Raw genomic sequence first — 19,324 nt, forward strand, 5'->3', positions numbered from 1 at the left:
CCAGCTTCCAAAGAGGAATTTGTACCTACTTGGTCCTTTTAGCTTTGCAGGGCAGCTAAGCTAAAGGTTTGGCTTAGTGTGCCATCCTTAACCACAAACTTTAGCCAAAAGCAAAGCTTTGCTCAAGGAGGAGGCAGCTCAGCTACAGTCGCGGGTTTGGACAACATGCTAAGCCAAACCGTGGTTTAGCTGCTGTTCTGTGCTGAGCTGAGCTGAAAGGGCCTGGGATGAGCCAAGTTCCTGCATTCACCTCCCTGCAAGGCAACACGTTCATGCGTTTGCACTAAACCATGCTTTGGCTTAGTGTTACATGTGAATGGGGTCACTGTGTGATGTTTTGAGAGCAAGCAAAGCCTATGCAGAGAGAGAGGGAGCAGTGCTTTCTGAAAAAAATTAAAGCTTTTGTGGCCTTTCATGAGAATCCTCTCAAAATGGTTGTTGTGGAGATTGGGTTCCCTTTGGCATGGATGATAAGGTGTTTAGAAATAATCCTTGATCTAATTTATGCCTTAACTCCATATGCACCTATTATACGCACTGGCTTCCCTCTTACCGACAAAGAGTATGATATTTCACATGAATACTGGCAGTTTTTATTAAAAGGCTATGAATTTGTCTGCAGTAAAATGGTAAGCTATAAAAAAGTTAGGTAAACTACCATTCTATATGCTCAAGTGTTTCTAACTCTCTTTTATCAATAAACAAAATTAACCAACAATAAAGAGCATTGAAAAATAATGAAAGCAGCCTAAGGTTGGATATTATCATTGAACGTGTTGTTCCAATATATTACAACTCTTAAAAAAAAATCATAGGCTGATAAAAGTAATACAATTTGCTTAGAGAGAAGTTTTCTTTAAAGGTTTCTTTTTTAAAAAAATAGTGGGGGGGGGGGAGCTTTCATCTCCTTTGTTGTGAAGATTCAGATATCCCTTTTCGTTTCTTATTACGCTCATGTCTCATTGCAGTAGAGTTCCCAGTTCATTTGTTTTCTGTTACATTATTCTTGCATCTCATGCAGCGGTTAGGCCTTATTGTAGCTGGACCCCTTCCTCCCCTTTTAAGTGCCTCTGGGACATTGTAAGGGTTTGGCATTTTGCACCACTTCTCTTTATCATTCATGCATTCCTCAAAGCACAAACAATGTTTGGAGAATGGTCTAGATGTTTGGAAATTTAGAGTTAGCTGGATTCTGAACAGCGACATAGACTGCCGCATATTCAGAGACTGAATCTTAAACAAGAGAGGACCGTGTCTCATTGAGATTTGTTTATTTTTCAGAATGTAAATGTTTTGACTGTTGCATCTATATATAAGTACGCAGAGCTGGATTAACGATTAGGTCCAGTTTTCTATAGAGACAGACTCCAGCCCCACTGATAACCCTAATGATCATTTTTTAAATGCAAAGTTTACAGTCCTTTCTGTAAGGCCTTTCCCCTAGTTTGGGGAAGCTCACGGAGCCAAGTGGTGATGTAAAGGCAGCTTGCATGTTCATACTTGGATATGCTTTCCTATTCTTACTCTGCATGTTTTAGGGCTGGGCATTGGTTGTGGAAAACACTGAAGAACTGAACCATGGTTCAGATTTAAAGCACTTTTTGGTGTAACATGTAAATATTAAGGCACTACCAACTGCAGAGAAATCTCTGCTTTCTAGGCAGGTTCATCCATGCAGCCTCAAATTTAGATCGAGCTTCATAGAGTCATAAATTTGCCTTGTGAAAGCCCCTCCCCATTTAACAGAATGGTGTGTTTTTTATGCCTTTATCATTGCTGCAATTTTATGTTGTAGGTGAAGTTCATGCTCCAGTTGTATATGATTATTGGGAAGCCTGTGCTGGTTCTTGATGGGGTTTCTATGCTAGTTAAAATTAATAAAAGTGTGTCACAGGTTTGTTTGTTTTTTTGAAGGTCTACAATGCTGGCCCAAGCACACTTCCTGGCTCTTTTGTCGACATTTCGTTTCCGAATCGTCTCTCGGCTACTGGAGCTGAAATGTTTCACATTCAACAGATGATGGTGAGATCTTTTTCAAAGTCTGTTCTGTGTAGCCTCTGGAAGCTGCTCTTGGTGGAAAGGACAGTAACATAAGAGTTTGTCCCAGAGTTGGCATTTCAAGGAAGAAAGTCGGTATTACTCTTCAGTAGCTACTGAATTTAAAGCTTTGACTTAAACTTATTTGTAATAGGGAATTTAGCCTGATTGTGCCTATTATGTTAAGCATCCATTCCTCAGTCGATAGTATAATGCAATGTTTTACTTCCCTTAAGAGATTATTGGCCCATTTCTATCCTCTTCCGGCTCAGTTTTTTAAAACTACTCCGTGGCTATTTTGAATGAAGGGTGGTAAAAGAAAAATCAGTCAAAAATAATAATCAATTCTGTGACTATCTGTCAATGTGTGTCAGATATGCTATACTACAACCTTATTCTTTCCTGTTGATAATCAGTGGCTCATAAATGGGTGTTCTGTATTCATAGACTTATATTGGCCTCAACAGGGTCCATGCAGGAAACTAGGAAAAGACCACACGTATCTCCATTTCCCCAACACATTAGTGTGACAAAATCTTCCTTACCACTGGGCAAGATGATATAAAGGACCAAGCTACCTCCAGGGGAGAGAGCTTGTCCTGTTGTAATTTAGTCATCAATATATAATGGGTTAAAAAGAAAACTGAAGTCTCCTGTGACACTTCCAACAGTCTAGTCTTGTGACTCCAAGAACTGCACAGTGGCATAACAGAAACCTAACAGGCATGAGACAGGAGTTGGTAATGCAGGTGAGCTGTGCAGAAGCAAGCTGGCAAGCATGCTCCAAGCAAGCTGCCGGCTAGCCCTGCAGAGGCTCCTTTTATTAGCAGAAGTCAACAATTGGAAACAGTAGTGAAACCACCCTGAACCTAACGTATTTCCATCTACACACATTTCCAGCGTTAGCAAATACACCTGTCAGCAGGTGCTTCCCTCAAATGTTCCTCCCGGTACTTGATTACGTCTGTGTTCTCCTCCATGCTCCAGCAAAGCGATATGTCTAGCAACCAAATTGTGAAAGGACAAAAGGTCAGGGGAAGCAGGCGTAACGCTCCTTGACATACTGTTGCACATCTGGTTAGCGGTTTGCCTTTGCAAAGCAAAGCATTACCTCTACAGAAAACAACCTAAAAAACCGAGGCCTAGATAATGTTGCTTGCTTCTGTGTAAAGTGTCAGTGTGTAGTCTGAATGGTTCCTATGTGAGTATGAATTAGTCGTCATAACCAGTCACAGTAAGTATTTTAATTTCAGTTATTGTTTAGTGTGCATTTACTATAATTATTTTCCAGCACTTTCCATTTCACATTTCCTCCCCTTTTCTTCTATGCCTTTTTACATGAGGGACCTGTTTACATTTATTCACATACAGTTCCTCATATAGTACAGGTAGATTTATAAATAAATGCTATCACCTGATGTCAACTCAAAGACAATGTGTTTTAACGGAGGCATTTGGAGAAGAGTAATGGACGTGGGTGTGTATGTGTGAACCAACTCAAATTGGAAGAGGTTCCTTTGTTTCTTTAAAAGATTTATAATGTACTCTTTGAGAACATGCTTCACAAAACAGTTCACCTAAAAATCCAAGTACGATATAAACCTTTTAAAATATCCATTTCATAATAATACTGAAGCCTAAAAGCCAGTACAGAGGTAAACAATAAAACTCAGCCAGAACACAGTGTAGCTTCCCCACTTTATAACTCTAGGCTATGTTAACCATTGAAAACCAAAGGGTCTTCAAGGCCTGCTCAGAGGACATAAGGGACAGGTCTTACCTAATCTCAGAAGGAACTGAGTTCTATGTTTCTGAGGCCAACTTATAGAAAGCCCTAATACAAGTGCGGGCCAGCCTAACGGTCTTCTCTGGCAGGTACCTAAGCTGGTTGTGGAATTTAGGTAGAATTTACTCACATCAGTGTAACTGCACTTTGAATGCTTTACAGTTCCAAGACAGGGAAAGAAAGAACATAGAGCCAATTACTTTTAGGTGGTTTCATATCCTTGATGATAATGATAATGATAATGATAATGATAATGATAATGATAATAATAACAATAATAACAATAAATTTTATTTATATCCCGACCTCCCCAGCCGAAGCCGGGCTCAGAGCGGCTAACAACAGTAAAAGGATAAAACATTCTAAAATAATAATAATAATAATAATAATTTTTATTTATATCCCGCCCTCCCCAGCCAAAGCCGGGCTCAGGGCGGCTAACAACAATCAAATAAACAATCAAATAATAACACATTCTAAAAATATTTCATTATAAAAATTAGTTAAAATCAAATTGATGGCAACCGATTAAACAAAATTCTGTGCAGGTTGCCAGAGGAGGGAGTCAGGCTGCGCCCTGACCAAAAGCCTGGCGGAACAACTCTGTCTTGCAGGCCCTGCGGAAAGATGTCAGGTCCCGCAGGGCCCTAGTCTCTTGTGACAGAGCATTCCACCAGTTTGGAGCCGCAGCCGAGAAGGCCCTGGCTCTAGTTGAGGCCAGCCTAACCTCTCTGAGGCCTGGGACCTTGAGGATGTTATTATTTGCAGACCGTAGGTTTCTCTGTGGGGCATACCAGGAGAGGCGGTCCCGTAGGTACGTTGGTCCTAGGCCGTATAGGGCTTTAAAGGTTAAAACCAGCACCTTAAACCTGATCCTGTACTCCACTGGGAGCCAGTGCAGCTGGTATAATACCGGATGAATGTGCTCTCGCAGCGAAGACCCCATAAGGAGTCTCGCCGCGGCATTCTGCACCCGCTGGAGTTTCTGGGTCAGTCTCAAGGGCAGCCCCACGTAGAGCGAGTTACAATAATCCAGTCTGGAGGTGACCGTCGCATGGATCACAGTGGCTAGGTCAGGACGAGAGAGATAAGGGGCCAACTGCTTAGCTTGGCGGAGATGAAAAAATGCCGCCTTTGTTATAGCTGTAATCTGCGACTCCATAGAGAGGGAGGTATCGAAGATTACACCCAAACTCTTAACGGACGGTGCTGGCACTAATTGCACCCCCGCAAGAGATGGGAGTTGCCCCCTCGATCCCATATCGTCCCGCCCCAGCCAGAGGACCTCTGTCTTCGAAGGATTTAACTTCAACCGGCTCCCACGTAACCATCCAGCCACCGCTTCCAGACATCTGGTCAGCGTGTCTGGGGCCGAGTCAGGATGGCCATCCATCAACAGATAGAGTTGGGTGTCATCAGCATACTGATGGCAACCCAGCCCAAAACTCCGGACAAGCTGGGCGAGGGGGCGCATAAAGATGTTAAAAAGCATCGGGGAGAGAATTGCACCCTGAGGCACTCCACACACCAAGGAGTGGCGTGATGACAATTCCCCCCCAAGCGCCACCCTCTGTCCCCGACCAGAGAGAAACGAGCGCAGCCATTGAAGGACTGTGCCCTGGATCCCCACGTCGGCAAGGCGGTGGTCCAGGAGTTCGTGATCGACCATGTCAAAGGCTGCTGACAGATCTAGAAGAATCAGCAGCCCTGACCCGCCTCGATCCAGCTGCCTGCGGAGATCATCTGTTAGGGCGACCAGAGCCGTCTCGGTCCCATGACCAGCGCGGAAGCCGGACTGGAATGGGTCTAGAGCAGATGTTTCATTATAAAATTAATTCCAATCAAATTAATGGCAAGCATTGGGCTAGAAGTTCTGTGAGGATTGCCAAAGGGAGGAAGTCAGGCTGTGCCCTGGCCAAAGGCCTGGTGGAAGAGCTCTGTCTTGCAGGCCCTGCGGAAAGATGTCAAGTCCCGCCGGGCCCTAGTCTCTTGTGACAGAGCGTTCCACCAGATCGGAGCCACAGCCGAAAAAGCCCTGGCTCTGGTTGAGGCCAGCCTAACCTCTCTGTGGTCTGGGACCTTCAAGATGTTTTTGTTTGAAGACTGTAAGTTCCTCTGTGGGACATACCAGGAGAGGCGGTCCTGCAGGTACGATGTGAGTACCTTAGGCCCAGTACTCAAGCTTTCTTGGTGACAATTGAGCTCCAGTGCCACTCTTTGGTGGAAAAGGAGAAGACCCGGAGAAAAGTCCTTTCCTTGCATGGTCTTAGGTTTCATGTTGCAGGGTGGCAAAAAAGGGGGGGAGGGAGTGCTACAATATAACCGTGCATTAGCTTTACAATCACCTTTCAATTTCTCCTTTGACATATTTAGTGGAAAAGAGGAATAAAATTCCAAAACATTTTAGAGGTGCTTTAGGAGCAGGCATGGGGCAGTCAATATCCTTTCTCAAAAGCCTCAGACTTTAGGGATGGGCCGGAAGTCACTGCTTGAAATGTTTTTCTATGACCATTTGTCTAAAAATTCTCATGTTTTAAGAATCTACAAATGAGGAGGTGGAGTATGTCTGGGTCATAGTCTGAGAGACGAAAGAGTTCCCATCCGCTCAGAGGCAAGGCAAAATTCACTTCTCTGCAATGGCCTGACCTTCTGCTCTGTAGCAGCTGGAAATTTTCTTTATTCCTTGGCAATGCTCATTAGTGGCTCTGAAAGATTGATGTAAGCAAAATAATATTTAATTGGAAATTGGTAGTGTAGTGCAGGCTATTTTGAGATATCCATCACATTGTATTCAAATGGGGCCTTTAGAGAGTTTTGTCATACAGTCATTGTCTAGTTGTTACTGTTTTGCTGCCTGTGGCCTAGCTGTCTTTTCTCAAAGCCATGCTTTTGCTGTGGGGTGACTGCATTTTCCCACCATGTTGACCTGCCGCCTTCTGCTATTGGAAAAATGTCATTCTCTTTCATCAATTACATTAGTTGGTGGGCAGCAGTTCCTAGATCTACTCTGCATCCACAAATGGAAACCAGAGTTAGAGGTCATACATTTCTGTTATTGGGGAATAATCAGGAGCTCACCAAAGTTAGCGGCTGAATATCTTTATCTGGCTTTTTGTCGTCGAAACACATTGCAGACGTCTGATCTCCCTGGAGACCTAGAGATGTAATGTTAGACTGCTTTGCCTCTTTCATTTGACAAATGTTTTGTGTCACTTGGAAGGCGGTAATTCTGTATTGATTTGCTATAGATGATGCCAATAAAAGGTTTGGTGATGATGAGTTGGCATGGTATGCAGTGAGTTCACACAAGTGTCACAAATCCCTTCACACCTGTACATTCAGCCAGCCTTTCTTAACCTTGGGTTGTCCCTTCATCCCCAGCCAGCAATGCCCAATGGTCAGGGATGAGGGGACTTGCAGTCCAAGACATCTTGGGACCCAAAGCTGGGAAAGGCTGTGCCAAGCAGGTGAAAACCTCTTTCCTGTTGTGCTCATCCTTCCCTAGTAGCTCTGATGTGTGTCTGACTATCAAAGCCACAGAACCAGGGATGTTCAGGTGGGTTTTTCCACCTGCCACAGGAGAAAAACATGAGCCCCTCTAGTGAAGCCCCACCACAAATCCCCGCCCCTTGCCACAAGCCACGCCCCTTGCCACCCATATCATTTTCCTCCCTGAAGCACAGTGAGAATGTGCCCCTTTCTTTAAATTTGGTGTGTTTCCTGTCTCCAAGACCACATTGCACATCTCTATGAAGCTTCTCGAAAGCAAAATGATCAATGAGCCTTGTGGAATCTGTTTTCCTCTGTTGTGTAAATAGCAGCTTTGGGGGAGTGAGTTAGATCAGAAGAACTGCACGAAGGAAACTGACAAGACGGGAGGCTGTTGTGGGAAGGGGAGGGAAGGGATTGTGAGAGACTGTGGGAAGGAAAATGATGAAAGAGAAAGGGTGTATGTTGTGGAGACCGGAGGAGAAGACAAGGTGTGGTTCAGGCCACAAGGGTAATGGATTCATTAGCAGAGAGGGCTCAGAACTCCAGTTCAGGACATAGGCTACCCCTGTGTAACCAGGTGTCACCCAAGTCCTTTTCCTACATGGAGTGATGGGCAAGATGTCCCTGCCTAGTTCCATGTACAGAAGTCCACTGACTGATAGTTGACAACACTGGTGATAGGGAAGCAAACTCCACTACACCTGAACGCAGCCGTGGGGCACCAGAGTTCTGTCCTCCTGCCACCTGGTCCTTGCCCCTCTCAGCAGCTGCCACCTGAGCCAACTGCCTTGCAATGCAACGGTATCGCTTCAGAACAGATGTGCATAACAAAAAGGTTGGTTAAAGGTGAGCAGCGCCAGTGTTTGGGATGCTTGACTTCTTCAGTCACTGTTTAGGAAGAAGAATTGTTGAGTAAGCTGAATGAATAGATTATCCTGTGTCACATGCAGCAAGGAAACAGAAGGTTTGCTAGGATATCATGACTGTCAGAACAGCTACAAAGACCTCCGGAAGAAGGTTTCCCCCCTAAGTTTCCTGGCTAGGGAATTCCCTCCTGAAGAGTTTTTGAGTTTGAGAAAGAGAAGGTCAGCATAATTTTCTTGAGGGACTCTGAAAAGTGAGATAATTTCCCCTTTCTGCTATTGGTGTGGCTTCAACTCTGCTAGGAATAGTGAGAAGGAAGTTGGAAATGATTGATTACCGCTTTAAAAGGTAAATAGAGTTTCTAATAAGCTATTATTCACCACTCACCCTTTCTCTATATATAGTTTTAATAGCTTCTTATAATAGTTATTGGAATTGTACCAGTTAGAATTGGAGGGATGTATCAAAACTGCACAGGGTTGTAAGGAAATAGTTCATAAGGAGTTTCTGTCTCTTTACATAAAGTCCATTCAATATTCAGCAAGGATATAATTATTTTGTTTGTTTGTTTCACCTCATTTATATAGCACTTGATTGTCATAAAACCTCAAAGTGAATTTTAATACATTTTAATACAATTTATTCAAGCACGTAATGTCCCGAAATTAATCAGCCCCCCCAAAATAATAGTAATAAAAAAGATAAAGGACCATCATCTGAAAGAAAATGTTGTGTAACAGGGTGACTTTGGCAAGATTTTCTTGTAATGACATTTTTTTTCTTGGTGAGCAGAAAATATTCACAAATATTGAAAAACATGGAAATAATTTCTGTCACCTGACAACTTGAGAGCACCATTCAAGTCCAAATGGAAGCCTTCCTTGAATGGCCGTTTTCAATTTCAACAAACCAACATTTTGTTGTTGTTCCAAAGTCTTTCACTATTGTGAAACTTGATATTTTTAGTAAATGAAGGATTTTGAAATTTAATTAGTTATTTCTACAAAGTTTTTAAAAGACTTATTCTCAGTAGAGCTCTTATAGCTGCTTTTAACAATAATAATACCATAAATAGTTAAATGCAATAATACTACAACACAAAACTTCGAAAAATCCACTGAAAAATCCAAAGCAAACAAAAAGCATTTCTCTTTCCAAATAAAGGCTGTTTCCCATCCAAAGTAAAAAGAGTCTGTCTTAAACTTAAGAGAGGTCAAATGTTCTCAGTATGCGGTGATTGTATTTATTTTTTGTATATATTAAATTTATATACCACCCTTCATGCATAGATCTCAGGGTGGTTCACAGCATAAAAATACATTTTTATATAGGGGGGAGAGAGAGTTGCATTTGAAATTAAATGCGGTTTTAAAAAAGAGAAGATAACGAAGGCACTGTTGTCAGATTAGTTCTTCTTTAGTGGAGTACCAACTTCCATATACTAGAACACAAAAAGTTCTGCCATTCAGTGCAATCCTATATATGTATACTGAGGAGTAAGCCCACTGATTCAGTGGGGCAGTCCCAAGTAAGTGTATATATAGGATTGCAGCCTTTATCTGATGCCAGATTCTGAATGAGATGTGAACTACTTAAGTTGTTAATAGTGCTGCCAGCTCCATTAGATGGAGGAACTGCCTGAAATTGCACGTACTCAAGGATAAAAGAGAGACGGAAGGAATTTGAAGGATAAAACTCTGCTTCAGCTCTGAACAATTTGTGACCCACAAAGCTGAAGAAAGCAAGCAATATATTGCTGCCTTAAGAAAACCACCTGCCACCCCCAATATATTTATTTAGCCCCTTGTGGACCAATAATGGCTGGATCCATGTAACAGTTACTTGGACAATTCCTGCAAGATACTTTGCCCCATATCAAGTAGCACTTGGCATCCGTACAGTGGATAAATTACCCTCCTTTGCCACCAGAGAAAGACAAAATGTAAGCACAGCCTTGGATTTAAACCATGGAGTGCTTGGACACAGGAATGTTACACGTAAACTTGCCGCTTGGATTCCATGTATGGTGGTGTTAACTGTAGACGTGAGCCTTTTGTGAGCCCTAAAATTAAATAAAACAAATGTTTCCCCTCACTGTTGATACATTGGATGCAATGTGTTCTTCCTGTTCACAAACACTTGAATGTCTTTGTTAGCCATACCAAAGAGGGGCAGTCATGCCTTATTTTGGTTGCCACAAAAGTTCAGAGAAGTTTGACGTAGGTGTGAATTGACCCATTACAGTCATTTTTCTTCAAATGGGCGACCTTAAAAGGTTCCAGTATTGTTCAGAGAATAGTTATGACAAGGTGCCCTGCAGAAACTGGGGCTTTTGATTCTGATCAGCTCCAGCTAGCTATGAATAATGGTCAGGGATGATGGAAGTTGTAACATAGAGGTGGGCAGCACATTGGCTACTGCTTTCTATGATATTATGCATGCTGTTCTCTTAAGCTGCTTGGTGGACCAATTTAGCATGGGCATTCCAAAAGTGCATAAACTCTTAAGTCTTTCTGAAAACAAGAATGTAGATTAGCAAGAAGGAGCTAGCAGTGGCCAGCTCATTGGCAAGGGAAAGTGAAGGAGGCTGTAGCACTGCGTGTATGATAAGCAATGCCATCAGTGACCATGGATCAGCTGCAGGACACATGTTTGTTATGTTTGGCTGCTTGTGAAGCTTATGCAATTTTCTCATGGGTAGATAAGGACATAGAATGCTACTTTACACTGAGTGAGATCATTACTCCATCTAGCTTTCTGGGGTTTCAGAAAGAGATTTTTCTATTTGGAGATACAAAGCATGTGGTTTCCTACTGGAGCTGTCTCCCCTTTCCCAATTCACAAGAGCACTTTTTGCACACTGAAGGGAAATGGGCAGAAAGGAGAAACATCACTTGTCACATCTGTTTTTGCAGCCTCTTGCCATGTGCAAAGCACCCCCTATTTGCTTGTTGTAAGTCGTAAATTTGTGCAGGAGAACAAACTGTCTCCGCATTTGGAGAGGCTGTGTACAGCTATTTATTTTGCAGTGTCCACTTTTGAAAGAAGTTGGATCCTCCGCTTAAAAAAGGGGATGTGTGTGTTACAAGTTACCCAGTTTGTGGACTTGCACTGCGAATACGTCAGGAAATACTTGTTAAAAGATACATGCCAAAAACAGCTCTGACAACTATTATAAGATAAAACATTTGACAAGTCACCGAGGTCAGCATACTATGGAGCTTGTGAAGAAAACATCTGTTTTAGGGGCAAACAGAGTCAGCTGATTCATATTCATCTCAGAAGGGTGCCTCTTGAGAAATTGCAATTTGTCTTTCACAAGCACTCCACTACGTTATTCCAGCTTGCTCAGCACTGCTAGGAACAGGAATAGTCTGCAGGAAACTTCAGAGCAAGGGTACCTTACATGGTGCCCTCCAGATGACTGCAACTCCTATCAACCTCTAATCATTGGCTATGCTGAGAGTGATGGGTGCTGTAGTCCATAATATCTAGAGGCCATCCATGAGAGGTGTGTGCATTTTTGCATGTGCAAGTGCAAAAATGCCACATGCAAAAAAAAAAGGTTGGTGGGAGGGCATGGGAAGAAGTAATTGAGGAACCATTATTGAGGAACAAAGAATATACAAAGGATGTGAATGCAAGGGATATTCCCCAAATTTCCCGCTAGTTACTTGGTTTTGTTTCTGTAATAGAATTTGTTGCATTAGGAATCTTCAGCTGATTCGTTTTTTGTTTCTGAATTTCTTACAGAGTGTTCTGTATGCACAGTTTGGAGTAGCTTTCACTTGTTTTCATTCATGAGCGAATTTCCCCCTCTCTACATACAGTGGCACATGTGCACATTGATAAAGCATTGCTAAAAATCCACCTTGACCATATATCTGATTGTATTCGTGTTCCTTTTGTGCAGTGTTTCACCGATGTGCATGTTGGTTTGTGTTGAGAAAAGACTACAGTGGTGCCCCGCAAGACGAATGCCTCGCAAGACGGAAAACTCGCTAGACAAAAGAGTTTTCCGTTTTGGAGGTGCTTCGCAAAACGAATCTCCTATGGGTTTGCTTGGCAAGACGACAATGTCTTGCGAGTTCCTGCTGGTTTTTTCCCTCCCCCCCCCTTTTCTAAGCCGCTAAGCCGCTTATCAGCTGATCCGATCAGCAGATACGCCGCTAAAAGCCGCTAATAGCGCTAATCCGCTAATCCGTCAATGGGCTTGCTTCGCAAGATGAAAAACCGCTAGACGAAGAGAATCACAGAATGGATTCTTTTCGTCTTGCGAGGCACCACTGTACAAGAAAGCAATTTTGCTCTTATTGTACGCATGGCAGTGATTTAAAAAGGTGTCAGGATTGCATCAGTAAACACCTCCCTCACCAAAAGGATACGCATACCTACAATCACATCCAGTTCTCTTTTTGCATTGGTAGCATACTTCTGAAGGCATGGTTGCCACTTCTCCATGCCTCTACCCAGACTGATCCAGCACGAGTAGTATTAGAACCAGTTCCCATACGAGGGGTTATTTCTCATCCAACAACATCCCTTGAGAATAACTCCTATATGATCCAGCAGTTCTGATATTACCAAACTGGTGTGGAGTGAGAATGGCAACTATACTGCTCCTTTAACTTAACAACCATGGAAATAAAAACTGCTTGCTTCCAAATAAAGGCATTTTAGAACTTACCAGTCACTAAGATGGAAAGGAAATAATTGGTTCTCAGTAGGCAAAATCCGGTAGGATTGACAATAGACAATTTTCTATTTCCATTCATTGCTGTTCATATATGTAAGTAAGGAAAAGCATATAAGAAACTGGCAGCCCTTACAGGAGTGGTCTTTGTTTCATTTATTTCCTTGTTGCCCATATGGGAAAAGTATGGTTCCCCCCCCCTTTTATTTCTTTTTTTTAAAAAAATCTAAATTAATCTAATGGAAAAGGTGATGTATTTACAAAAGAGGGTAAATCAATTATTTTTGTGTTGTTGTGACCTTTCTTTAGGTTGCCCAGGACAAAGGAAACTGCTCTTTTCAGAAAAATCCAACCCCATGTGTCATTCCACAAGAAAAGGAGAACATTTTCCACACAATATTTGCCTTTTTTACCAAATCTGGGAGGAAAGTATTGGTAAGAAACTAACTTCATTTTCGACTTCTAAAAAGTCAGTTGCCATATTCCAGAGCCTCATACATGCATGGGGTACCCACTACTCTTACAGCTAAAAGAGAGCACACTGAGTTAATGTCCATAACTGTCAGTAGAGAATCCTTGTCTTTATCCATTGATCCGATCTGCTATATCATTGCCCACAACCCAGAAAAGATTTGTTACAAAAGGAAGAAGATAGTTCACTGATGTGTTTGCCAAGTTGACGTTCCACTGTGTGAAAAATGGATGTAGAAAAACATAATTATGCCTATTTTTCATGCATTCTCACATGCAGCCTTAAGTTTAGGTTCTAGCACATGGGTAGGCAAACTAAGGCTCGGGGGGCGGATCTGGCCCAATCGCCTTCTAAATCTGGCCTGTGGACGGTCCGGGAATCAGCATATTTTTACATGAGTAGAATGTGTCCTTTTATTTTGGACTCACAGCTGTCCATGGAGGCACAGGTCAAATCTGTATCCAGGGCAGCTGTTGACCAGCTCCATCTGGTACGGAGGCTGAGACCCTATCTGCCTGCAGACTGTCTCGCCAGAGTGGTGCATGCTCTGGTTATCTCCCGCTTGGACTACTGCAATGCGCTCTACGTGGGGCTACCTTCGAAGGTGACCCGGAAACTACAACTAATCCAGAACGCGGCAGCTAGACTGGTGACTGGGAGCAGCCACCGAGACCATATAACACCGGTCTTGAAAGACCTACGTTGGCTCCCAGTACGTTTCCGAGCACAATTCAAAGTGTTGGTGCTGACCTTTAAAGCCCTAAATGGCCTCGGTCCAGTATATCTGAAGGAGCGTCTCCTCCCCCATCGTTCTGCCTGGACACTGAGTTCCAGCTCTGAGGGCCTTCTGGCGGTTCCCTCACTGTGAGAAGCCAAGTTACAGGGAACCAGGCAGAGGGCCTTCTCGGTGGTGGCGCCCGCCCTGTGGAACGCCCTCCCATCAGATGTCAAAGCGATAAACAACTACCTGACATTCAGAAGACATCTGAAGGCAGCCCTGTTCAGGGAAGTTTTTAATATGTGACATTTTAGTGTATTTTTCATCTTTGTTGGAAGCCGCCCAGAGTGGCTGGGGAAACCCAGCCAGATGGGCGGGGTACAAATAATATATTATTATTATTATTTAAAACGCATCTCTGGGTTATTTGTGGGGCATTGGAATTTGTTCCTATTTTTTTCTTCGAAATATAGTCTGGTCCCCCACAAGGTCTGAGGGATAGTGGACTGGCCCCCTGCTGAAAAAGTTTGCTGACCCCTGTTCTAACACAATGCATACAGCCAGTAATTAGAGTAATATACTGTGATGAAGCAATACATGATCCTTGAAAGAATGAACAGGTTCAGAGCTGTGCCCTGACAATCCACAGTTGAAATACCTGCATTAAATATCCTTTATCCAAAATATTTGAAATCTAGACCTGTATAGTTGCTGTTGTTGCTATTTTAAGGTGCCTTTATTCATCTCATTGCTGTTAAGCGAGTCATATTAGACATGAGCAGTTTGCACATGGTTGAGACAGATCATTTGAATTAGCAAAGGGATTCAGTCAGCCATAGAAATATAGCATATTCTGCAGTTGCTCAAGACTGGTCCAGTTCCTAAGACAGGTTCAGTTACTGAGTATCTCCAGCTGATTTGCAAATAGTCATACTGGGATCCATAGAAAACATTAAAAGAGATGACAAAAGCATTGCGGGGGAGGGGGGATATTATTATTGTTATGTCTGACGGTTTTGGAGAAAGGGTTATCAAGAAAGAAGGAAATCAGCAATTGGTGGAACAGTCGTTCTGCCCGAACACTGAAGTCCAGCGCCGAGGGCCTTCTGGTGGTTCCCTCGCTGCGAGAAGCCAGGTTACAGGGAACCAGGCAGAGGGCCTTCTCGGTAGTGGCACCCGCCCCGTGGAACTCCCTCCCACCAGACTTTTAGAAGACATCTGAAGGCAGCCCTGTTTAAGGAAGCTTTTAATGTTTAACAGACCACTGTATTTTAATACTTTGTTGGAAGCCACCCAGAGTGGCTGGGGAAACCCAGCCAGATGGGCAGAGTATAAATAATAAATTATTATTATTATTATTATTATTATTATTATTATTATTATTATTATTATTATACATATTCTTTTCTACTGTCCACTGTACCACCAGCTACGTAAACACATGTTATCCCCCTTCTTGGGTAGTTATAATCAAGGCACAATGAAAATATCAGATTCTATCTGTCTGATATTAACCCAGTTTCTGTCCATAGTATCTCTTAGAGTGGTAAATGGCACAGTTTGGCGGGAAGACACTCCAATGAAAATTTCTGTTACTATATATGGCTGTTTCTTTGTATATATTTCAAAAATTTTGTATAGGTCTAAGATGGTCTATATCTGTAATGCCTAATAAAGGTTTGGAGAAAGAAGGGAAATCAGCAAATCAGGTGGAGACCAGCTCTCCTTGGGACATCTGAGATTCATCACATACATAGTGGGGAGTCGGCTATTAACACTTGTCAACACCCAGTGAGATGGTACAATTGACATGTGAACAATCTTCTCACGGGGTTCCCATCAAATGGAATTAATTAAGGAGAAACACAATCTTGTGTAATGGGGGTGTTCTTCTGTAGTGGAATTGATAGCTTCTGGGCAAGGATAAGGTTTCCTAAAGGGACAGGAGTAAGCTCTTCTGTTACTTACAGCATTTAGAGAGAGAATAATATTGATGGATATTTTTTTAAAGTAGAGATAGTATTTCAGTGGATGATGCAGCCTTAAGAGGCCATGACTGGATCTCCTGATGTTCTTTTCTTTTCCTTAAACCAGCCATGGGAACCCTATAATTTGAATTGTGGCTGTACGGCAGTAAGAAGAGCAGTTAACCTTTCTCCCTTGTGCTGATTCCCCAGTGCCTCTAGCAAAAAAATAAAGATGTCAAGAATCACAGATCTCCCAAATCACATGTATTGTGACCCTTTGCAGTACCATCTTATGCATGTTTACTCAGAAGTCCCACAATGTGCATTGGGTTTGCTCCCAGGAAAGGGTCCGTGGGACCAGCGTTAGTATGATTTAAGATGACACACTACAGCTTTTGGATTGTAGTGCTTGGACACCCGAGACTAGTTTCTTTACTGTTTGGGAACAGGCTCTAAACTGAATGATAAAGCTGTTCATTCAGCTGATCAGCCATTTCAGCTACTTTATTCAGTTAATTTATTCTACAGTGCAGCAAAAGTACAGAAACAGCAGAAGCTGTTTTATACCAAATCAGATTATGGACTCGCCTAGCTCACAGTTATCAGCACTGACTGACAATGGCTCCCCAGTAAAATATACCTTTACCCACCCAGGGGTGCTGAAGATTGAAACTTCATTTATTTAAAGCATTTTTATCCTACTCTTCAGCCAAGAAAGGATCCTAGATCCACAAGCGTAAGTGATGCGGCGCTGAGCTAAAAAGTAGGACCTTGTTTGTATGAATAGTTGTTGCGCCACCTGGGATCTTTCATAGGGAGATCTGTACCAGATTGTCTATGACAGAGACAGAGAAGCTTTCCAGCCGAGCGGGCCAGATCCTGGCCTCCCCTACCCCTGGGGGCCTGTGTGACAGTCACTTGCTCCTACAATTCTCTAGGATACGTTTCTAGAGAAGTTGGACAGGAGTTACGAAACCAGGGCTGATGTTACCCATCTAGTCAGAAAAGCCAAAGAGCATTTCTTTTAATTTTGCCACCTTTCCTTACTTGTCTCACAGCTTTCTACTTCTCTCCCTTAGGACTGCGAAAGACCAGGGAGGTCCTGCCTAATTATACGCTGCAACTTAAGCTCGCTAGCTAAAGCAGAATCCCGCAGCATAGATGTGCATATGCTGTTGAATACCGAGATATTGAAAAAGGTGCGCATCATTGCCTGAATTATACTCTTAAGGTGCCTGTACATGATCTGCCACACTACGGGAATTACGATCGAATTATCTGGAATGGTTCCTGCAAACATAAGTGGAATGCGTTTTAAACTTGCACATATTTTCATGCCTCCCATCGTCCGACTTCTGAACGCTGGATGTGAACGGGATGGGAAGTTGATAAAGCAAAAGAAAAAAAAATACATTATGTACAGTGGTACCTCGGGTTAAGTACTTAATTCGTTCCAGAGGTCCGTTCTTAACCTGAAATTGTTCTTAACCTGAAGCACCACTTTAGCTAATGGGGCCTCCCACTGCTGCCATGCCGCCCCACGTGATTTCTGTTCTCATCCTGAAGCAAAGTTCTTAACCCAAGGTACTATTTCTGGGTTAGTGGAGTCTGTAACCTGAAGTGTATGTAACCTGAAGCGTATGTAACCCAAGGTACCACTGTATTGGAATTATATGTGAAACCTATGAAAAAATAATAAAATATATTTGATTCCCCCCCCCCCCGTTGATGGGGCAGCACCCTCCACTGCGCCAGAGGTAACGGCGTGGGGGTGGGGCAGGCCAAGCCATGTAATAGACACAATTCTGCCCTCCAGTAGAGAAGAAGAAGAAGAGTTTGGACTTGATAGCCTGCCTTTCACTCCCCTTTAGGAGTCTCAAAGCGGCTAACAATCTCCCTTTCCCTTCCTCCCCCACAACAAACACTCTGTGAGGTGGGTGAGGCTGAGAGACTTTAGAGAAGTGTGACTGGCCCAAGGTCACCCAGCAGCTGCATGTGGAGGAGCGGAGACGCAAACCCGGTTCCCCAGATTACGAGACTATCGCTCTTAACCACTACACCACACTGGTGAAGTGGTGTATTCCTGGTGTAGAGAGGAATAGCAACCAGGGACCTGCTACGGCTGCCCCCATATGCCAGGGGCATTGCCTCACTTTGCCCAATGATAGGGCTGGCCCTGTGTGGGGTGGTAGGTACACAACACACCCTTGGATTATGTAGTTGGTGCCAGAGGACTTTTGTCCAAGTGTCAGTTCCACAGTGCACATTTAGGAGCCCCTTTGACCATAGACACTGCGTAGGTGAGAGCTGCAGGGTAAAAATAATTATTATAGCCAGGAAGAAATAACAAAGAACATTATAACTCCGCTTGTGTTTTCTAATGTGATTAGGATGCTGTAATTCTTGAGGCCATAGGATGCAGTTTTATTTATATATGTCATAAAATTTATTCACTGCTTGATTGTAACCTGAAATAATTTGAAATTCTAGAAGAACCGTTGACTTAAAAAGGTTACTGGCTCCTTGTATTTAGACTCCTCATGCTCAGACTCTTCATAGGAAACACAAGACTAATTCACTGTTGCAGAAGAAGAATTAAAAAAACAAAACACCACCGTACACATATTTAGGCTTTTTTGCAGTGAGTCATGTCAGGATATATTTTGATAATGCAATGTTTTAACCAGTACTGTGTACAACTGCAATTTAGTAATTGTATCTAAATATCTGTTCCTTATTATGTGGAAGTAATTCAGGTTAAGATGTTCTTTGCTGATGATGTTTGTCAATGTGTTGCATTCTTTTAATTGGGCGATGTATCCGGACTGAAGAGCTTTTTACCCATATCAGATCTGAGTTTGAGAACAAAAAAGAGGACTATATATCAAATTTAATGGGATGTGTTGGATTTAAATCTGGAATATTGGACCTTTATGGACCTTGCATCTGATTTGAGGCCATAAAAGAGCTGGTGCTTAAAAGTCTTTTAAGGCTGTGGAATTGACAGAGTTACTCAACTTTTACTGTTTTTTTCCAATCCTTAGGACAGTTCATCCGTCATCCAGTTTGTAACAAGGGCAAAGGTGAGGGTAGACACAACTATCCGGGCAGTAGAAGTACCCAATGGGAATTCAGAAGATGCAACAGTAAGTGAATGAATCTGAAGAGCAAGGATTACTTGTGCTGCTCATATGGAATGCATTAGAGAATCCTACACTGAGCGAGGAATTTGTGGTCAAGCCTAAGCTTCGACTTCAAAAATGAACGAGCGTGCCTTTCTTTGAATGCAACAGCG

General features: G+C 42.7%; 1 protein-coding gene across 2 annotated transcripts in view; it reads left to right on the top strand.

The window, feature by feature from the left end:
* ITGA9 (integrin subunit alpha 9) overlaps positions 1-19,324 on the top strand; it is a 242,482-nt gene that overhangs the window by 191,886 nt on the left and 31,272 nt on the right. For both annotated transcript variants that reach the window (XM_083467884.1, XM_083467885.1), the window contains exons 23-26: positions 1,915-2,022; positions 13,182-13,307; positions 17,109-17,228; positions 19,074-19,175. In XM_083467884.1, coding sequence (XP_083324010.1) covers positions 1,915-2,022; positions 13,182-13,307; positions 17,109-17,228; positions 19,074-19,175 — 456 coding nt within the window. The remainder of the gene's footprint in view (positions 1-1,914; positions 2,023-13,181; positions 13,308-17,108; positions 17,229-19,073; positions 19,176-19,324) is intronic.

This window comes from Podarcis liolepis (assembly GCF_965112155.1).
Source record: "Podarcis liolepis genome assembly, chromosome: 12".
In the NCBI taxonomy this organism is placed as follows: domain Eukaryota; kingdom Metazoa; phylum Chordata; class Lepidosauria; order Squamata; family Lacertidae; genus Podarcis; species Podarcis liolepis.